Raw genomic sequence first — 19,897 nt, forward strand, 5'->3', positions numbered from 1 at the left:
TTGTCTCAAATTGTTTGGCATCACAGAACTATAGAACATTCCAGAAAAGGGGGAAGAACAATGTGAACCTATCTAGTCCTTGATTCAGCAAAGCATATTCTTAAATGTAAGCATGTGAGTGGACCTGCTGACTAATTGCAGTCTCTGCCAATCAGCATCACTTAAAAAAAAAATGCTTTCCTAGCCGAGTGTTTATATCTTTGAAAATACACAGCAGCGTAAGCCAACATTTTAAAAAATGTTCAAGACTCACAATTGAGGCCAGGTTTTCACAAGAGTTTTGCACTCATGGAAGACAGCAAAACTTTATGCAAAGAGCTCGTTACATTGCATGCTGAGCTCTTGAAAACCTGGCTACAAATGTAGGTGCTGCCTAAGTGCTTGGAAATTTGGCCCTTCTGCCCCAAGTTTAGCCAACTGATACATACCTATGTAAACTTCCAGCAATGCCTGCACTGCAGAATTTGTGTCAAAAGTCCGACAGAAGATGCTTTATGGAAGGAGTGGGGAACCTGAGGCCTGGGGGGCCATATCCAGCCCCCGGCTTGCCTGGATCCAGTCCCCAAGGACTCCCAGCATTGGGAAGCCTGAATTGGTGCTCCAGCCTCCTCCCTCCCCCGGTTGCCTCACTGTGCGGCTGGAGCACACAAATCTGTCCCATCTAGGCTCTGGTATGTGAAGGGGAATATGGGGAGTGTTTCCTTTTCAGTTGGCCATGTGAGTGGGGGTTTGTTTGGGGGTCTTTTTGTTGTTGCTTCTCATTTGTGTGCGGCTCCCAACCCAAAAAAGGTTCCCCACCCCTGCTTTAGAGGGTATCTAATCCACCTGCCTATCGTTAAATATGGAAAATGTTGACATAATGGAGACCCTAACATGCTTCAGCGTGGCTGAAAACACGGCAAGTTTCACATTTGGGTTTGCTGAACAACTAGAGAGAGAAATGCACCATGCAATCCTCACTAGCAGAGAGCAAAGGGGGCTTTGCCCTGGTGTTTTTGTCTCTATCTAGAAATGAGGATTTTTTTAAAAATTAAAGAAATCCCACCAAGCTGTGTCATAGTCACCCCGGATCTCATGAGCTGCAAGGGAGAGGCAGGCAGCCAAGAACTGATGGTTGGAAATTGGCCATTACAGAGCTTCAGTTGCATCGCTGCTAGAATGATTCAGCCTGCCCCGGGAAGCCTTGCTTGGGGGCGGGGAGACGTCTTCTAAAATATGAGACCAAACTGCATTGCAGGGAGTTGGTACAGACCAGGCCAGTTACCTAAGGAACCAAGCCTGGGACTGTGATACGTGCTGGGGTTGGGCCAGGCATGAAAATAGCCTTTTTATTTCCAGGGAGATGCATTAGACGGGACCCGAGAGAGGCTTTTCCTTTTTCCTCCTCCATCCTTTATGATGCCACAAAAACAAAAGCAACTGAAAAAGCTGTCGGCTTGTACGGTTCGGCCGTTTCACCTGCTTGTGCTGAACTCCTCCCGTTTCCCTCCTCGGGTATGTCTGCACTGCAGGGCTTTGTAGGAAAAACAGACATTGTTCCAAAAAAACGTCACTTATGTCCACACTGCAATCACACAATTTTCTACACTCTGGGTCCTAGTGGCGCCTCCCCCCTCCCCCCCACAGTCTGGCACCTGAGGCAGCTGCCTCAGTTTCCCTCATGGTAAGGCCAGCCCTGATTCTGTCCAGAGCAATCACAGCTTACATGCGAGATAGCGTCCATTCAGTGTGGACGCTCTCTTTCAAAAAAGCAGATCGTTTTTTTGATGCACTTTTGCTGTGCAGACGCTCTCTTTCGGAACAAATTTTATCGGAAGATCTCTTCCGGAAAAGCTTCTTCTGAAAGAAGCCTGCAGTCTAGACATAGCCCTTGAAACGCAGGCATCAAAACAAGCATCCTTAAACCTGAAACAATCCTCAGGAGGAGATGACTCAGGAGCGGATGACGCGGCTTTTGGAGAAAAGTGTGCGTGGCGGGTGGGAATGTTTCATGTTTCACATACCTACTGAGCACCCCATTGTCATAAAACAACTGGGGCTAATGTACTCAACTGGAGGTAAATACAAGGGAGGTTTTGTTTCACTGGAGGCTGTGTAATGTATTCCAATGTTCCTACAGACACACTCTGATAATGAAAGCACTACAGCCAAAACACTTCAGTTTACAACGTTGGTCATATTTTTTTCTGTAATTCCATTATTATTATTATTATTATTATTATTATTGATGAGGATAAAACAATTAGTATCCAGCATTCAGAATAACTAGAATGAAGCAGGCTGCAAACCTGAAACTACTGGGATCAACAACATGCCTGGTGTATATAATGAATTCAGTTTTTTTCATAAGGCAGCAAATGGAGAATTTATGCAGAAGCAGACAGCAGTGCGGGTGAGCAATGCATTTCCTAGGGACCTGAGCCCATAGTGAAATACCTGCTTAAAACTAAAGCCCACAGATCAATCCCAGAAAAGCTCTTGACTGATGATGTTGCCTGGTGAGTCAAACAAATAACACGACTAAAAGAGTTTGAAGGCAGCTGAATTGTAGCCTGGAAACTAAGGGTGCTGCAATTTGTGAATACATTTAATATCAAGTGGAAAACATTCCCAGAAGTTCAGGGCCAAATGCAAGTTCCAAGGACAGATATTGGGCTTTTCCTGAACTCCATTTGTTTGGAGGCAGAGGTGTTATTAGTGAAAGAGAGAATGCTCTAGTGCAGGGCCAGGCAAAATACGGCCCATGGACCGGATCCAGACTGCCAAGAGGCTGGATCCAGCCCGCAGGCACATTGGGGAGCTTCAGTCAGGCTCCCTGCATGCCCTGCCCCCAGGGGTTACTCCGAAAAGCCGGCCGCAGGGCCTTATTTGTCTGTGAACAGCTACGAGTTGGGGGGTGGAGGGAGAGAGAGGCGTCATGGACTGTCCCTGTCCCCAGCACAATCTTGCATTTCCCATTGGCTGATTTCTGGCCAATGAGAGCTGCCTGTTTGAAGAAGAGGCAACATGTGAAGTACCCCTCCCCGCTCGGGCTCGCAGCAGTTCAGATGCACATGGCCCCACAGCCGACTGCTCTGAGCGGCCTGCCGGGGCATGGAAGGCAAAGAACCTGCTGGCCTGAAGTCACTCAGGTAAGTGTCTCTTGGCCAGAGCCTGCCTCTGGCACCGCAGCCCTTCCCCGTACCCAACAATGCTCTCACCCCACCCCCACTCCTGCCCCTCTACTCCACATAATCCAAATCTTCTGCCTGTCTTCCGGCAACTATACACCCCTCCCGACTCTGCACCCCATTTTCCTGCCCCAGGTCACAACCCCCTCCTGCCCTAGGTCGCAACCCAAACCCCTGCAACTCCTTCTACACCCAGTCCCCTGCCCCAGGTAACAACCTCCTCCTTCAGCCCAATTCCCTCCCAGATCCCACACCCACTCCGGCACCCCAATCCCTTACCCCAAGCTCCTTTTTGCACCCAACCTCCACCACAGAGCCCAGACTTCCTCCATTATGTCATGGAAAAAATGTGCAGCCCTTGACCACTTACCAAATTCTCGGGGTGCCCTCCCCATCAACAGCTATTGCCCACCCCTGCTCATGTGGTTTAGGAATTTGCCCACAGCCCAGGAGATGCGGGTCCACTTTACAGATCTGCTGCACAATTTGTCTGTGACCTTGGGCCAGCAGTTTTCAAAGCCATGCTAGGGAACTTGGACACACCATTCTCATTAATTTTAATGGGCCTGTGTTTCAAAAATGTCTCCCTAAGCGATACAAAGTGCAGACTGGGCAGGGGAGATGCGTGTTGCCAGTGCGACAGAGAGCTCAATTAGGAAAACGTTCTCCAATTTTTATTTAGAAACAGAAGTTAAAATTAATCTTGCATACTGTGAATATCAGACACAAGTCCCAGTGGATTCATCCATCGGGAGTGGATCCATTTGTAGGTTTCCTGCCATCCACGTGTTCAATTAAAATGATTTCTATGCAGTGGGAAAATCACGGTAACGAAAGACAGAGAGATAATAATGGTATCTAGAGACAGGCATTAGTGTGAGCTGCCCGGATATAAATGCACCAACACACCTCAAACTTGATTGGCTGCACAAGTGCTGGCCCTCTCGCACAACAACTCTACTAATGCACGTAGCTCCCCTCTACACCATCCTCCCATTTCCACGCCAAGGATGTTAAATATTGATTAATTTACTAGTGGAGTAGTCGATGCAATTTCCATCGACTACTTGACAGGCACATCCACATTCCTCCTTTGAAATGTACAAGAGCCCCCAGCAGGGGCTCTTGCGCATTTCAAAGCAGAAGCACTCGCATGGAGCCTAGGGTCAGCTCCGGGCTCCATATGGCACTGCCGCTTTGAAATGCCTTGTGGAGCTGGAGTCTGATCCTGGGCTTTGTGCAGCATTTCAAAGTGGCAGCACCACACAGAGACTGGGAGTCCCCAGCTAACCCTGGGCTCCACGCGGCGCTGCTGCTTTGGAACGCCACAGAGGTGTTTCAAAGGGGCGGCGCCGCACGGCTGATTCCAGGCTCTGGGTGGTGCTGCTCCAGCTCCATGCAGTGCTGCCGCTATGAAGTACCCCCTCTTCTGTCCCGACTTTTACTACCTCTATCTGATAGAAGCAGTGGAGGGAGGGGGAGAATGACTAGTCGACTCGACTATCTGATAAGCATTATCTGAGAGTTGACTAGTCCTTAACATCCTTAATCCCTGCTATTCCTATCCCATGGTCTCCCTATTGATACCCTTCAATCATAAGAACTGCCACACCGGGTCACACTGCTGTCCATTTAGCCCAGTACAGTTTGCACCTCTATAAACCGGAACCCTCTGGACCAGCAACATCCACTCCTGGAAGGGGCCGGCCTTGTGCAATAGGGGTATCCCTCCCCCGAGCCCTTAGAGCCTCCGGGAGCACATTACACGGTATTCCAGCAGTGATTTAAAGGGTCCAGGCAGGCAGCCAGGAGCCAGTAGCCCCAGGCCCTTTTGAATTGCAGTGCCCTGGGGCAGTTGCCCTTTGTGTTCCCCCCATTGGCAGGCCTTGATACTCTTATATCTTACACCGGGGCTACTCAACTTTAGAAGCTCCAGCGGCCACACTGATCCTCACAGCACATACCAAAGGCCACAACTTAAATGTGGTTGCATAACCATGCAACTATATATGCAAATATATGCAAATAGCGTCTTTCACACTGATGGGCATGAACGCAAAGATTAAGTAAGGCACACAGGCCCCATTTAAGTCAGTTCTCCTGATATTAATAAAAGCAATATTTACCGGATTTCCACCTATGTGACAGCACTTTTAATGAGCAATGACAGTCCAGGAATGTAACTACTAAAACGCATAGCAACAGAAAACCATTACAGTAACTACTTTTTTGTTTTCGTTCCCACGAGTTGAGGCCCGCAGAAACCCAAACGGCACTGTGGGCCGCAAAGGAACAGGCCGTAGGCTGCATGCGGCCCAGGGGCCATGTGTTAAGTAGCCCTGTCTTACACTGATGTGTGTGAACAAAGACAGTATATGTTGCTTTTGCCCCGCCAGGTGGGTTTGTTAGCATAATGGAACAGAGAAGTGCAGTTAAAGTGTTACTGGGCATGGTGGGAGGATACTATACATGCACACACTTTAGAACTGCCTCAACTCCTATCCCAAGGCGAGGTCAAGCAACTGGATGGGAGGGAGAAGAGGGAATTGGGAGGAAGGTACAAAACATTAAAAGGCCAAAGAAACACCTGTCCCTGAACACAACATAACCCCACTTCTTACCCCTTCCATGGGACACAAAAGAGGTGGGACGAAGACCCCAGCCTCATGACCTTCCCCCCCCCCCAAAAAAAATGGAACATAACCATAAACTGCAAGGGATGAAGCCAAGGGCATCTATTTTAGATATAATCATGCCTGCTAAGAAAGGAAGGAGAAGGGATGCTGGGAAACGAGGCTCTATGGCCTCACAGTTGTGCACATGCTTGCAGGCATCTAGAATCCTAAAACAGGAAGGAACCTCAAGACATCATCAAGTCCAGTCCTCTGCCCTCACGGCAGGACCAAGCACCGTCTAGATCATCCCTGACAGATGTCTATCTAGCTCGCTCTTAAATATTTCCAGTACTGGAGATTCCACAACCTCCCTAGGCAATTTATTCCAGTGCTTAACCACTCTGACAGGTAGGAAGTTTTTCCTAATGTCCAACTTAAACCTCCCTTGCTGCAATTTAAGCCCATTGCTTCCTGTCCTATCATAGGTCAAGGAAAACAATTTTTCTGCCTCATCCTGGTAACACTCCTTTAGATGCCTGAAAATTGCTATCCTCTCAGACTTCTCTTTTCCAAACTAAGCAAACCCAGTTCTTTCAGTCTTCTCTCAGAGCCTATGTTTTCTAGACCTCTAGTCATTTTTGTTCCTCTTCTCTGGACCTTTTCCAATTTCTCCAATTAAGTCTGCATTGCCTGCACATCACACTTCTGGTCTCCTGCTTTCTGTCTGTGTGACAAGGTGAAGGGAAAGCCGCTAACAATGATTTATTCATCTTCAGCCTAATCTTCCCAGTCATGGTCCCTTAGCCCACTTGCTGGTAAGTCTCAAATGCCCATGAGCAGAGGTGGCCAGGTGTATCAAATTACACAGTAACTTTGCAATAAGCACCAACACAGATATAGAGTGAGATCCTACAACTAATTTCTTCCTGCTGCATGAGCCAAGATCTGCATCCAGAGGCAAAGAGCCCTGAAGGGGTTCCAGTTAGTGCCAGTGTCCCTCCTGCACCGTGTCCCCCTAAAAAATCGTATTTCCAATTAATTCAAAGACTACAAAAACCATCTTGACTACAAATATAGCAGCCAAACATCCTGCAAATAAACAGAAATATATTTCAGTGCAAACTAATCCTGGATCAAGTTTCTACAAAAACTTGTCCCCTGTATCAAAGGAAAATAAAACTAGTGATCAGGAAGAAAGGTATCTGAAGGCAAAAGACAAGGAGGTATCTGTATAAAAATGGAAATTCTGTCAATTGTATCCCACTTAAGTGGCCAACTAAACTTTACAATAAAAATCTACTATTAGCTCTCCATGCCTTTGTGGAAATCCTGGGAGGTGGGTGCATTCTTCTGACGTTCTCACAGAAAGACTCTGCAAGCATCTCGGAAGATCAGGCTGTGCAAAAATGTTAGCAGTAAAAACCATCACGAAGCATGACCCATTCTTCGGTCTTGCTACAAGCATAGTGGTGGGGCCAGGTTGATGAGATGGTTAGCTAAGATCACGAATGTCCAAGTGCCATATCGGGGCTAGATTTGAGGACATTTCAGCAGAAACAGGGTCTCACATTGAATTTCAAATTTTGGGTGGTTGCACAATTTTGACCCTGCTCAAAAAACCTCACTCTCAGGTGAAACACCCCAGTCGTCCATGAGGTTTGTCTTAAGACTCTGAGCATGTGCAGAGCTGGTATGTCAAGCAAGAAGCCTGTGAGAAGTAGTATGAGCTTGAAAGTTTAGCAGGATTCCAAGAAGAATTCAACAATTGTGTGGAACATGGAGCAGAAAGAGCTTAAAAGCAATAAAGTTCTGAACATATTATAACTTGATTTAGGCTTTCTTGTGCCCAGCTACTGTGACACATGTTATAATTATACAAATGCTTGAGCAAAGACCTTTCATTAACACTGTTAATTATTGTTTGGTCCTATTTACAGAGAAGCAGTTATTGAGAGCCAAGCATTTTTTTAGCCGGACAGACTATCTCCACAATTTTAAATAATACAGAACATTTTGTCACCCCCCAGCCAACGGAATGTATAGTGAAAAAAACAACATACATTGTTGGTGGTTAAGAAAATGCACCCTGAACAATAAACAAATCTCTGCACTTTTGAGGGCCACTTTCTACATGGAGCACTGCATTCCTCGTTACCTCTTCTTCCACCATCTCATTGGCCAGAAAGATGGCTGCATTCTCTACGACCCTGAGGATCCCAAAGCTAAAATGCTACATTACCTTCCAATCTCAAAGGAGCGCTTTGTTTTTCGTTACATGATAACTTTTCCAAACTTTTCAACTAGAGTTGGTGGAAAAAACTCAAATTTGCAATGAAATAAAATGGGCTCTCTTTTTTTGAAAAAAATTTCACACCCTTTTTTCAACACTTTGCAGCCAGCTCTTGAATCACATAATCCTAGAACGCTAGAACTGGAATGAACCTTGAGAGGTCATCAAGTCCAGTCCTCTGCTTGGTTTTAGTCCCTGCTACAGGGTAGGGAGCAGTAAGACAAACTGAATGGGGAGGACCTACCTTCATAGTTTGCCTGGAAGCCTTGGGCACTGACAGCGTAATCGCTCACAAGCCATAAAGATAACACAACTCCTGTACTCACAATAGGTGCAGGCAGCTGGAAACCAGTTAACCTGAAAAACACCAAGAGAAAATGTTAGAGTGGCAAATACAGGAGCGGCCAGCAAGTCTAGAGGCACTTGTATATGCAGGGATGGTCACCGTCTTGGCCAACATATGAGGGACTTCCAGATCTAAACACATGAGCCTCTACAGCTTCACCTCAAGCACCAGCCTTACGACTACAACAAGTCTACACCCTCTATAGGCTGGGCACAGAGGCCTGAACTGTGCTAGACCAGGTAGGCTGGCTTGAGGTACACAACTCCAGCTACATAAAAAGCGTAGCTCAAGTCGGCGGACCTTAAGCCGAGCCTTCTCGGTGTCCACACAACCGGAGGCTGATGGGAGCAAATGCTCTTGTCAGCTTCCTGTACTCCTCGCAGAAGGAGGAATACCAGATGCCGGTGGAGGCTGCTCTCAGCATTCAATTTAGGAGTCTATACTAGACCCATTAAATCAAACACTAGAAGATCAGTCTCCGGAGTGTCAATTTTCTCTTGACTATAGATGTGCCCACAGTAGGGTTGCCAGGTGTCGGGTTTTCACCGGGACTGTCCGGTATTTGCGGCCTCTGTCCGGTAAAAAAACAAAAACAAACAGAAAATACCGGACATGTAAAATATCCGATATTTTCTGTTTTCTCGGATGGAAGGCCATCAGGGACATTTTTCCCCTGCTGTGTTTGGCGGGGGCAGGGGGAGTGGGAATTTAAAGGTACAGCAATTTTTTTTTTTTTTTGGTTCAACCAATTATTTCCCCCCCGCCATGTTCGGGATTTTTTGTGAAAGTATCAGGCAACCCTAGCCCAGAGAGGGGCCTCTTACACACTCACCAGTGGATTATAATGACTATTAGCATATTCCTTCATTATCTAAATTAAAAGCCATTCTGATTACTTCTGGTCAGATTTTATATTTATCGTTTTGTTCATCAGGGACAGCTTCTAGAAGCTACAGGGAACAAAACAATGGTCTGTGTATCTGCCTGAAGCATTTCAAAAGCAACATTCATCATTGGACCCAAGCACTGACCCCACTTGTTTAGACATGTAATGGTCACATACTCTGAAGCGTGTAGTACAAACTTGGACCTCCCTGGTCCGGCACCCTCAGGACCTGACCGGTCCCAGATAAGGGATTGTGAAAGACATGGGGAGGCCGGTATATCAGGCCCTCTGCTACACCTCCCCCCGCCCCAAGCCCTGGACTGACCACCAGCCTTTTGACCACCACCCTCTGCTGCTAGCCCCACTGCCCTGCTAGTCCCCCCACTTCCCTGCTATGATGGGCTGCCCAGCTGCAGCTGAGCTCCCAGCATGCACAGCAGCCTCACTGCCATGGCTGTGCTACGGCCCCGTCGGGCAGCCCAGCTGGACCCCACTGCAGCACGCCGGGTTCCCAGCCCTGCCGGGCATCTCAACTGCAGCAAGCCAGGCCGCCCAGCTGTGGGGAGCCCAGACACCAGCCTTCCATGAGGACTCTCTGGTCCTGGAACCTCCGTGGTCCTTCCAGACCACAAATGTGGCCAGACCAAAGAGTCCTGGTTTACAGAGATTCAACCTGTAGAGAGCCCAGAGAACGTGGCAGTGGAGATTCGCATTCCTGGTTCTTTTTCGAACCTGCGCTAGGACCTAAGGCAAGTCCCTTGGCCTCCTTGTGTCTGTCTCTGCCCTCTGTGATATGGGAATGACACTCAAACGTCTGAGTGGCTTCATTCAGTCAATATTTTATCAAGTGCGTGAAGATCCTTGGAGCAAAGGCCTTAGAGACGTGCCTACAATGTTAAACCACTGATAGTCAATTACACAATCAATCTAAACTCGAAGAGGATGAGACGCAGTCAAACGGACACTGCCCATTAAGAAACTCCATCGGCCTGGCTGGGTTTAAAAATTGACCCTTTTACTCTGTATATTTACTAGAGGCAAGGCTTGAACTAGGAGGTAAAAGAGCAGACAACTGACCCCAAAGGGAATTTGCCTCTGGACTAAGCCAATAAAGACATAAAAACAAGCTTTTGCTTGTCGTCAACGGAGTTCGAAGTGCTTTGCAAAGGAGCCCGGTAGGATTAGTCCTGTTTTATAGATGGGGGCAGCAGTTTGCCCAGAATAACGCAGCGCACCAGAGCAGAGCTGGGACTGAATCCAGAGCTCACGAGCTGCAGCTCAGCAGAACCAGTGGGCTGCCCTGAATGCCTCCAAATGGAGCTTTCAAGGTCTTTTGATGGCTGACTCCTTGCAAAGCAAGGAAGGAGGTGGCGGGGGGGGGGGGGAGGGAGGGAGAAAAGAAAGGGAAAGTGGTTACAGTCTGTGATTATAAAAGAGAAAAACAGGAGGCAGAGTGCTCCTCCAAACAAAACCCATCTTTCTTCCATAGAGCATTTTTGTCATAGATTACAAAAGCACTTTCCCCCCGTTTTGCACATAGGGAAACTGAGGCACGGCATAGCAGTAACTTGCTTAGGGGTCACCCGCTACGTTTTCAGTCGCAAAGCAGGAGATAGACACCACTTCTCCTAAGCACCCGCCCAGTGGTCTATTCTCTAGATTATGCCGCCGCCCCATGAGAAGGAGACACGGAGGGATCCTCACGAGACAGGTGACAGTTCTATGAAAAAGATGGGTACAGTAAGCAAAGGAAGAACAATATTCCATAACATCGTGTCCTCAGCCTAATTACTTCAGCGGTTTTTTTGTTTTGTTTTTTGATAGACAGGGCTCTGAGTGACAGGGTAATTGTTCATTCTAATGCAGATGTTTGTTCATCGACAGTTTTGAACTGGCATTATTGGATCCCAGGCAGTAACTTCCTGATATGATATTGACACATACTGAGAATAGCTAATGTACATTTTTGACAAACAGTGACAGGTTTATAACTTATAATCCATTCACTTGCACGGAGCTAAGATGATTTACATAATACATTTATGGGATGAAAAAAAAAGTTTTTCAACCAGTCCTGTTAAATGCGTGCCTGACAGGCCCAAAGACAAATCCAAGCACAACTGTAAATACATGTAAAAAAAACCCCATGAACAACTGGCCTATGGGACTCATTGCCACATGATAGCAAGGCAAAGAGCTGAGCAGTTTCAAAAAAGAATTCAATATTGATTCAGATCCTGAAAACTTCCAGTTACAGTAGAGATGGTATTTTAAAAATCTTTGCCAAGATATTCAGAGTATGAGCCCATCTCTCATTAAGAGGGATAGGAAGGAATTTTCCACTATGGGCAATTTAAAATGCCCACTTCAGTGTTTCTTTGAAGCAGCTAGTCTCGGTTAGCGACTGGGTACTAGACCAGAGAAATCAACCCAGTCTGATTCAATTTGGAGATTCCTATAGTCCTATTAAAAAAACCCTAAGAGAATTGTATTAAGAATATTTCCTCCTCCTTGTGTAGCATGAGGTTGGAGAGAGAAAAACTCTGTCAGGCACTCTACCATAGACCCCTAAATACACTCATGACACACAACCATACCTATTTTAAAAGCTCTTTTATCAAGCGACCGCTAACGACGTGCCGTCATATCCAGCATCTAATGTATTTATTCTCACAACACCCTGTTGAGCCCTGGGGATGATATTATCTTTGTTTTACAAATGAAAACTTGATGCATAGAGAGATCCAATGACTTGCCCAAGGTCACAGAGAAAGTCAGTGGCAAAGCTGGGACGTGATCAAGATTTCCCACAGACCAGACTAGCACCTTCGCTCCTGCCATCCTTCCTCTCCGAGGGCAAGAAATAAGCCACTAGGGCTGAGATTAAAGGAATCTGTAGGAGTTCAGAGACCAACACTTCCAGGCTACTTGTAAAATTCAAGCATTAAGGGAAAAAAAATGCAGACTTCTCCCTCATTGACAATGTGTCTAAATACTGTGCCCAAAAAGGACAGAGCCCTGGCTGAATAATGCAACTGGACATGCCCTGTCCCAGAACTTTATTAAAGAGAAATTCCTCAGTTGTCCCCAGCAAAACTCTTCCTGTTGCTACACACAATAGTCAAGTCTTAATGTAAGCTGTGAAATATTGACAGGCACAGACGCAAAGAATAAAATCCATTGTCTGCCGTATTTAAAGCCAATATTTCCATGAATAATAAAAGCAAGGTCTGCTATTTTAAAGGGTGTGTGTCCTTTCACCACGTACAGATGGGTAGAAGAGTGTGATAGCTATTTTTAGATTTAATTAGAAGCGCTCATTGAAACCTCCAAGCAGCTGATTTTTACAAGAAAGGCACATACAGAAACGCAGAGCAATTTTAATGAAACCGTGTTGTGCGGATGACAGATAATTGCTTAAACCTGCTCATCTCCCACCCATCCCTACCGACCAGGAGTGGTCCAAAGGCAGCTCATCACACTCACAGTCTCCACCTACCAGACTGGCAGAGAGGAGAGCTCGGTGCTTCCGTCCTGTGGCGGGGTAGTGAGATTAGGAGCTTCTGCCCTGCTGGAAAGGGTGTAAAGGCTTTAGCAAGACAGGGGGCCTCTGCGCAGAAGCCCTGGGCCCTGACAGGCACGCTGCCCTGCGGGGCAAGTTGTGCATATCTTGCCATTCTCAAACTCCTGATGATTATCATATAGATTCAAGGGTCAGTAAGTTTTGCCATTCCTGCTTTGGAGACAGATGGATTTTATAGTGTCCTGGCAGCAGGGACTAGAACTTTGCACCTTTATCTCCAAGATCGATCTACCACTTGAGCTAAAGATTACCCCTTATTTCATCCTGTGTCCGCAAAAGGCCCCACAACTAAAAACTCCCCGTTTTCCTGATGCCCCCCCCCCAACCACATTCATCCCCACTCTTTGAGATAAAGTTTAGAAAACAGGGTTCTTAGGGGGTCAAAAACCCTGGTCACAATCAGACATGGGATGGGGAGACAGAGCTGAAGATTCACCACGGAGTCCCCGGCTCACCAGCCCCCTCCTGTTACACACAGGTAGGACCAGCCATTCAGACAAGTGCTCCAGCTGACTGCAATTAAAGTCTATCCTGGTATCAGATACCGACAGAAGAATATAGACAGAACCCAGGCTGCCACCAGCTCATTGCACACAGACCAAGGCAGGGGATGACTCGCAGGTCTCATGCCACCGTGGGCAGAACTGTTCTTGCATCTATCCCATGCTAAAGCTAACTGACACAAAGAAAGGCAGTGAGTGAGCCGACCATCGTGCACTGCAAATCCCCAACCAACCCCTGTCAATATCCCAAAAGACTGGACATGTTCCGACCAGCTTCTCCAGAGTAACCGTAATAGCAGCTCCCAGATGCTGCCAGATCCTCCTGGCTCCTGTTTTGCAGTAAATGAGGTTTTGGATGGCAGATGCATAAACGCTGGCCTGTCAACCCACCGCAAGGCCAAGGACGGAAAACAGAAGCACATCCCGGGGTCTCATTGATGTTCTGAATTCTGGCAGGCACGGAATTTTGGCTTCTCAGCACCACGACACAGGAATATTGCAGCACTGCTGGCTAGGGGGGTGTTTCCTGTCGGACGGGGATGGCAAGAGAAAAGGCTGGTACAACACCTGAGCTCGGGCTCACGTACATAATCCAAGCATGCTCTGATATCCACAGCCGAGGGCAGCACTTCTGAACCTGCTTTTCTTTAACAAGCATTTAAGGCCCCTGGGAGACCATGGGCTGTAAGTGCTAACCTGAATAGGGATGGCCTATTGGAAAACTGGAGTTGCAGCTAGGGAGAGATGTGAAGGGTAACGAGAATGGTTTCTACAAGAAGAAGGTCGGGGAAGTGTGGAGCTCTTACTGAATGGGGAACGCAAACTAGTGACAGATGGTATGGAAAGAGCTGAAGTACTCAATGCGTTTTTGCTTCGGTCTTCACACACAATATGGGCCCCCAGCCTGCTGCACTAGACAGCACAGTATTGGGAGGAGGTGGGCAGCCCTCAGTAGTGAAAGAACAGGTTAAGGACTAGCTAGAACAGCTAGACACGGACAAGCCCATGGGGCCAGCTCTAATGCATCGGAGGGTGCGGAGAGATTTGGTGATATGACTGCAAAGCCATTGGCCATTATCTTTGAAAACCTGTTGCAATTGGGAGAGGTCGCAGGACAATTGAAAAAAGGCAAAGATAGTCCCCATCTTTGAAAAAAGTGGAGGAGGAAGATCTGGGGAAATAAGGCTACATCTAGATTGCATTGCTTTTTCAGGATACCAGAAGTATCCCAAAAAAGCAACTCTGCGTCCAAAGACCATGTCCGCTTCTTTGAATTTTTTTTTAAAGAACAGACGCACTCTTTCACTATCCCTGTAAACCTCATTCTATGAGGAATTAGGGATGACTTGAAAGAGCACTTTTTTCTGAAATTTGGTGCCATGGAGATGCACCAAATTTTGAAAAAGCCTCTTTCGAAATTAAATTGAAAAAAGAGACGCAATTTGCGTAGCGCACATTGCATATATTTTTCTGATTTAAGGGTGCAGTCTAGACGTAGCTAATGTGAGTCCCTGGAAAAATCCTGGAGGGGATCCTCAAGGAATCCATTTTGAAACATGTGGAGGAGAGGAAGGTGATGAGGAACAGTCAACATTGATTCACCAAGGGCAAGTCATGACTGACCAACATGGTGCCTTCTACGACAAGATAACTGGCTCTGTGGTGATGGGGAAAGTGGTGGATGAGACACATCTTGACTTTAGCGAGACTTTTCCGTATGGTCTCCCACAGCGTTCTAGCCAGCAAGTAAAAGAAGTATGGCTTGAATGAATTGACTATAACGTGGATAGAAAGCTGGCTAGACCACTGCATTCATCAGGTAGTAATCAAGAGCCTGATGTCTTGTTGACAGCTGGTATTAAGCGGTGTCCCCCATGGGTTGGTCCTGGGGCTGGTTTTGTTCAACATCTTCATAAACGATCTGGATGATGGATTGGTTTGCACTAAATTCATGGAGGATACCATGCTGCAGGGAGAGGTAGATACACTGGAGGACAGGAGTAGGGTCCAGAACGACCTATACAAATTGGAGGATTGGGCCAAAAGAAATCTGATGAGGTTCATCAAGGACAAGTTCAAAGTTCTGCACTGAGGACGGAAGAATCCCAAGCACTGCAACAGGCTGGGGACAGGCTGGCTAAGCAGCAGCTCTGCAGAAAAGGACCCAGGGCTTACAGTAGACGAGAAGCTGGATATGAGACAACAATGTGCCCTTGATTCCAAGAAGGCAAACAGCATATTGAGGGGCATTAGATGGAGAAATACCAGCAGATCCAGGGAAGGGATTATTCCCCTCTATTCAGAACCGGTAAGGCCACATCTGGAGTCTTGCATCCAGTTTCAGGCTCCCCCTCCAGAAAGGATGTGGACAAATTGGAGAGAGCACAGTGGAGGGCAACAAAAATGATGAGGGGGCTGGGCACATGATTTACGAGGAGAGGCTGAGGGAACTGGGCTTGTTTAGTCTTCAGAAGAGAAGACTGAAGGGGGATTTCACAGTAGCCTTCTTACTCCCTGAAAGGAGGTGGGGGTTGCAAAGGGGACGGAGCTAGGCTACTCTCAGTGGTGGCAGATGACAGAACAAGGAGCAGTTGTTTCAAATTGCGAGATCTGGGTTGAATAATAAGAAAAAACTACTTCCCTAGGAGGATGGGGAAGCCCTGGGATGGGTTCCCTAGGGAAAGGTTGGAATCTCCATCCGTAGAGGTTTAAGTCCCAGCTCGACAAAGCCCTGGCTGGGGTGATTTAGTTGGGATTGGTCCTGCTTTTAGCAGGGGATTGGACTAGGAATCTCCATCCATAGAGGTTTTCAAGGCTAGGTTGACAAAGTCCAGGCTGGGATGATTTACTTGGGGTTAGTCCCGATTTCAGTGGAGAGTGGAGGTTGGGAGGTGAACCAGATCACCTCCTAAGGCCTCTTCCAATGCTAGTCGTCTATGATTCTATGACCACAAGCATGTGCTTAGGTACTTTTCTGAAGGAAGGCCTTAGAAAGCAAGGATTGACTTGTGCATAAAACACTGGACTAGGACTCGAGAGAACCTGGAGTCTGTTCCCCTCTCTGCTACAGATTCAGTTTGTGACCCTGGGCACGTCACTTAATCCGTCACTGGGCATTATGGGTTCTCAGTACCACAAAACAAATCATATCACCTATTTAGGTGCCTATATGTTTGTCTAATACCTTTCTATCACAAACGGAAAAAAAAAAAGGTGAGGTGACATGCCCAAGTTCACAAGGCAATTCTGTGGCAAAGCCAGGACACGACACTCAACGGCCACCTCATTCAGCTCCGTAATGCTACAAATTTGCTTTTCTTTGAGCACACAAGCACAGTACCTATTTTCACATGCATTTGCCACTGTGGGCCACCAATGCCAACTTCCTGCCCCTTTTCTGTGTCTGTGAAAATATTTCCTAGGTGACTTCATGCAGTGAAACACATCATTGTTCTTTGTTGTACAATTTACATACACAGATGCCCATTCCACCACTTCATGGAGACGCCGTTCACAGATTTATTATGCCAATATAACGTATTCGCAGTAAGAGCCACTACAGAGAGATACTTCTGAACACCTACACTTCCGCATTAATGGTCCTATTCACGCATACTTACATAACAACCCCATTCAGAGGGAAGTTTTTTTTTTTAAGAACCACTATCAGCAGCTTGTCTGTATAGCAGGAGAGGGAGCAGCCAGTAAGAGAACCTGCCACTTTTCACCCCATGAGCCTCCCCGTGATCTGCAAGGCCAGCTGCAAGAATATCGAGCGTGCATTGCTATATGTAATAAGACTGGGATTTCTCCAGCTCCGTTGGAATCGGCTGTGGCCAAACCGGAAGTCCTGAGTTTCCTTCAGCTGCAACTTCTCTCCTCTCCTCTTCTTAATCACAGCAGAGACGGTATTGGCTTTGGGAGGTGATAAACACTGCATGTGGAGTGGATGATTATTAGAGTAGGACCTGTTTCGTTATGGAGAGCAATACTGCCAGTATTAACGCTTCAGCATACACAGAGGGAAGAAAATTGCTTTAACTATAATGGAGCTGTTCAGGATTCTCATTCCACCGCATCGCAAAGAGCTATTCAGTGTCACAGAAATCACTGTGGATCAATACTGAGGCTCTCCATTGTTTTTCCATTCAAGCAAGGCGCGCAGTGGTTTCACCGGGAGTTCTGTCTGAATAAAGACCACTCGAGTATAAAGCGAGCAAGAGCCTCAGGGCATGGCCCAATTTTTTGGATTTCCCCAACACCATCACCACATACGAGGGATAGAACATCCTGTTTAATTAGTTAACTGCTTAAACGTTATGAGCCTGAGGAAAAGAACTGTCAACCAGTCCTCGGCTCATTCCTTTAAAACACGTTCATCTCCTCATTTTGCATTCTATGCTTTACCAGCACGTCAGATGGGACCGTGGCAGATAGCACAACGTGGGTTCCATTTTGGAACATGGGCGCCATAATTAAAACAGTACATTTTCCTTCTGGTAAGCTTCCCAACGTCAGCTTGGGTTGCAATCCAAAAATGTTAGTGCAGCTGGCAAGCCAATGTCCTTTACAGCACAAACGCGAGAGAAAAACCTCAACCTCTCTGCACGCCTCGAATGAAAACCTATTGGACTGCATCATTTAACCCAGCTTTAAATTATACCACATCATACCTCAATGACTTTTTTCCCTGCCTGCAATTTAATGATGCCTATTACAGAGAATTTCAGATGAAATTAACCACTCTTACTCTTAACCATATGCAGTTAATATGATTGGTGGCAAAAGAACCAAACTGATTTTCCTGTCTGGTGCATCACCTTATGGAAAAAAGCAAGGTAAGTTAGTTTGAACGAGCTATGTTAAAAACAGCACTGGGAAGCAGAAGAGGCGGCTTAGGACATTTGGTGAAATAAGGTCTGAGTCTGAATTAATAGCGGAACTCTTTCTTCGAGGTGCATGGCAGTCTCACAACTGATATGAGCAGAAGTCAACATAAAGCTAAGGTATTTGTAACATATACATGTAATCTATGGGATGATCCAAAGCTAACTTATATCAATGGAAAGACATTGGTTGCTGTCAAAATAAGAAGTCCTGAGGCATCTTAAAGACAGAGGGTATGTCTACAGTACAACCCTATTTTGAAATAAGCTATTTCAAAATAGTTATTTAGAAATAGCTTATTTCAAAATAAGGCATCTACACACAAAATGCATTTCGAAATAGCATTTTGCTATTTTGAAATAGCACATCCACACTGAATGGACGCTGAATTGCATTTAAGGCCAGTGGCAACCAGGTCCGACAGGGCATCAGGTCAGGAGTATCTTTGTGTGGCTGCTGTCTGAGGCTATCTGAGGCCTGTGCTTAAAGGGACCCCCTGAGACAGCTGGTTCTCAGGTTTCTCTGCTTGTTTGCCTTCCTCGATGAGGGACAACAAAGCATTTTGTCTCTGCATGCTCTGCTTGCCCTCATTCAGGACACCACAGCACTCTGCAACAGAGAGCCAGAGCTGGCCCTGGGCACTCTGATGCTTCTCTTGGATGTGTTGCTGCAGACTGCGATCCAGGAGGTCCATCAGGGGGCTGTCAGTATCCAAGAGGCCCTGAAGGAGAGCTTCCACCCTGAGGAGCACTAACCGTCTTCCTGGTCTGCCCCACTGGGGGCTTGTGCTTCATTCCTCCCTCACGTCCGTCCATTTCTTGTGGAAATAACTATCTTGAAATAAGATATTTCAAAATAACACTGTAGTGTAGACGTACTCAGGGTGATTAAACACTGGAATAAATTGCCTTTTACTTATTTAGGAGGTTTTGGAATCTCCATCACTGGAGATATTTTAACAGCAGGTTAGGCAGACACCTGTCAGGGATGATCTAGATGGTGCTTTTTCCTGCCATGAGGGCAGGGGACTCGACTTGATGATCTTGCGAGTTCCCTTCCAGTGCTAGTGTTCTATGATTTACTACGGGATAAGATCGAATTAATTATGTTAATTGCATAACTGAAGTCAAAATACCTTAACTCGACTTTTGGCACAGTCCACACTGCAGGAAGCTGAAGGGAGAACACTCTCCCTTTGACTTCCCTTACTCCTCGTGGAAGCAGGACTACCAATATCAACTGGAGCACCCCTCTCAGTCAGAATTAGCGTATCTTCACTAGACCTGCTCATTAGAACCTTGCAAGGTCGAAAGTGGCAGCTTCGATCATCTCTGTAGTGTAGCCGTAGCCCTAGAGACTAACATACATGCTAGAGCATGAGCGTTCATGGGTAAAACCCACTCAGCTAGCTGGGCTGATGCCCTGTGTAAAACCAAGACCTTGCAAGTTGGGGCCCTAGTCAAGAGAAGCTGAGACCACCACGTGCCAAAGCCCTGCACAACAGTAGCACAGGGAAGCCCCTCTGCCCATCAGCTAAACTCTGGAGTGGCAGGGGGAAAGCAATTTCCTGTCTTCTCATGCCCTGATTCTACAGGCTCCATAGCAGCCCCCTGTGCA

At 46.7% G+C, this 19,897-nt stretch overlaps 1 protein-coding gene across 1 annotated transcript in view; it reads right to left on the reverse strand.

Moving 5' to 3' along the window:
* The window catches only part of CSMD2 (CUB and Sushi multiple domains 2), a 734,622-nt gene that overhangs the window by 616,914 nt on the left and 97,811 nt on the right, over positions 1–19,897 (reverse strand). Inside the window, exon 3 of the mRNA XM_014578911.4 lies at positions 8,320–8,432. Coding sequence (XP_014434397.4) covers positions 8,320–8,432 — 113 coding nt within the window. The remainder of the gene's footprint in view (positions 1–8,319; positions 8,433–19,897) is intronic.

This window comes from Pelodiscus sinensis, chromosome 26, assembly GCF_052426305.1.
Source record: "Pelodiscus sinensis isolate ZL-2025 chromosome 26, ASM5242630v1, whole genome shotgun sequence".
Classification (NCBI taxonomy): Eukaryota; Metazoa; Chordata; order Testudines; family Trionychidae; genus Pelodiscus; species Pelodiscus sinensis.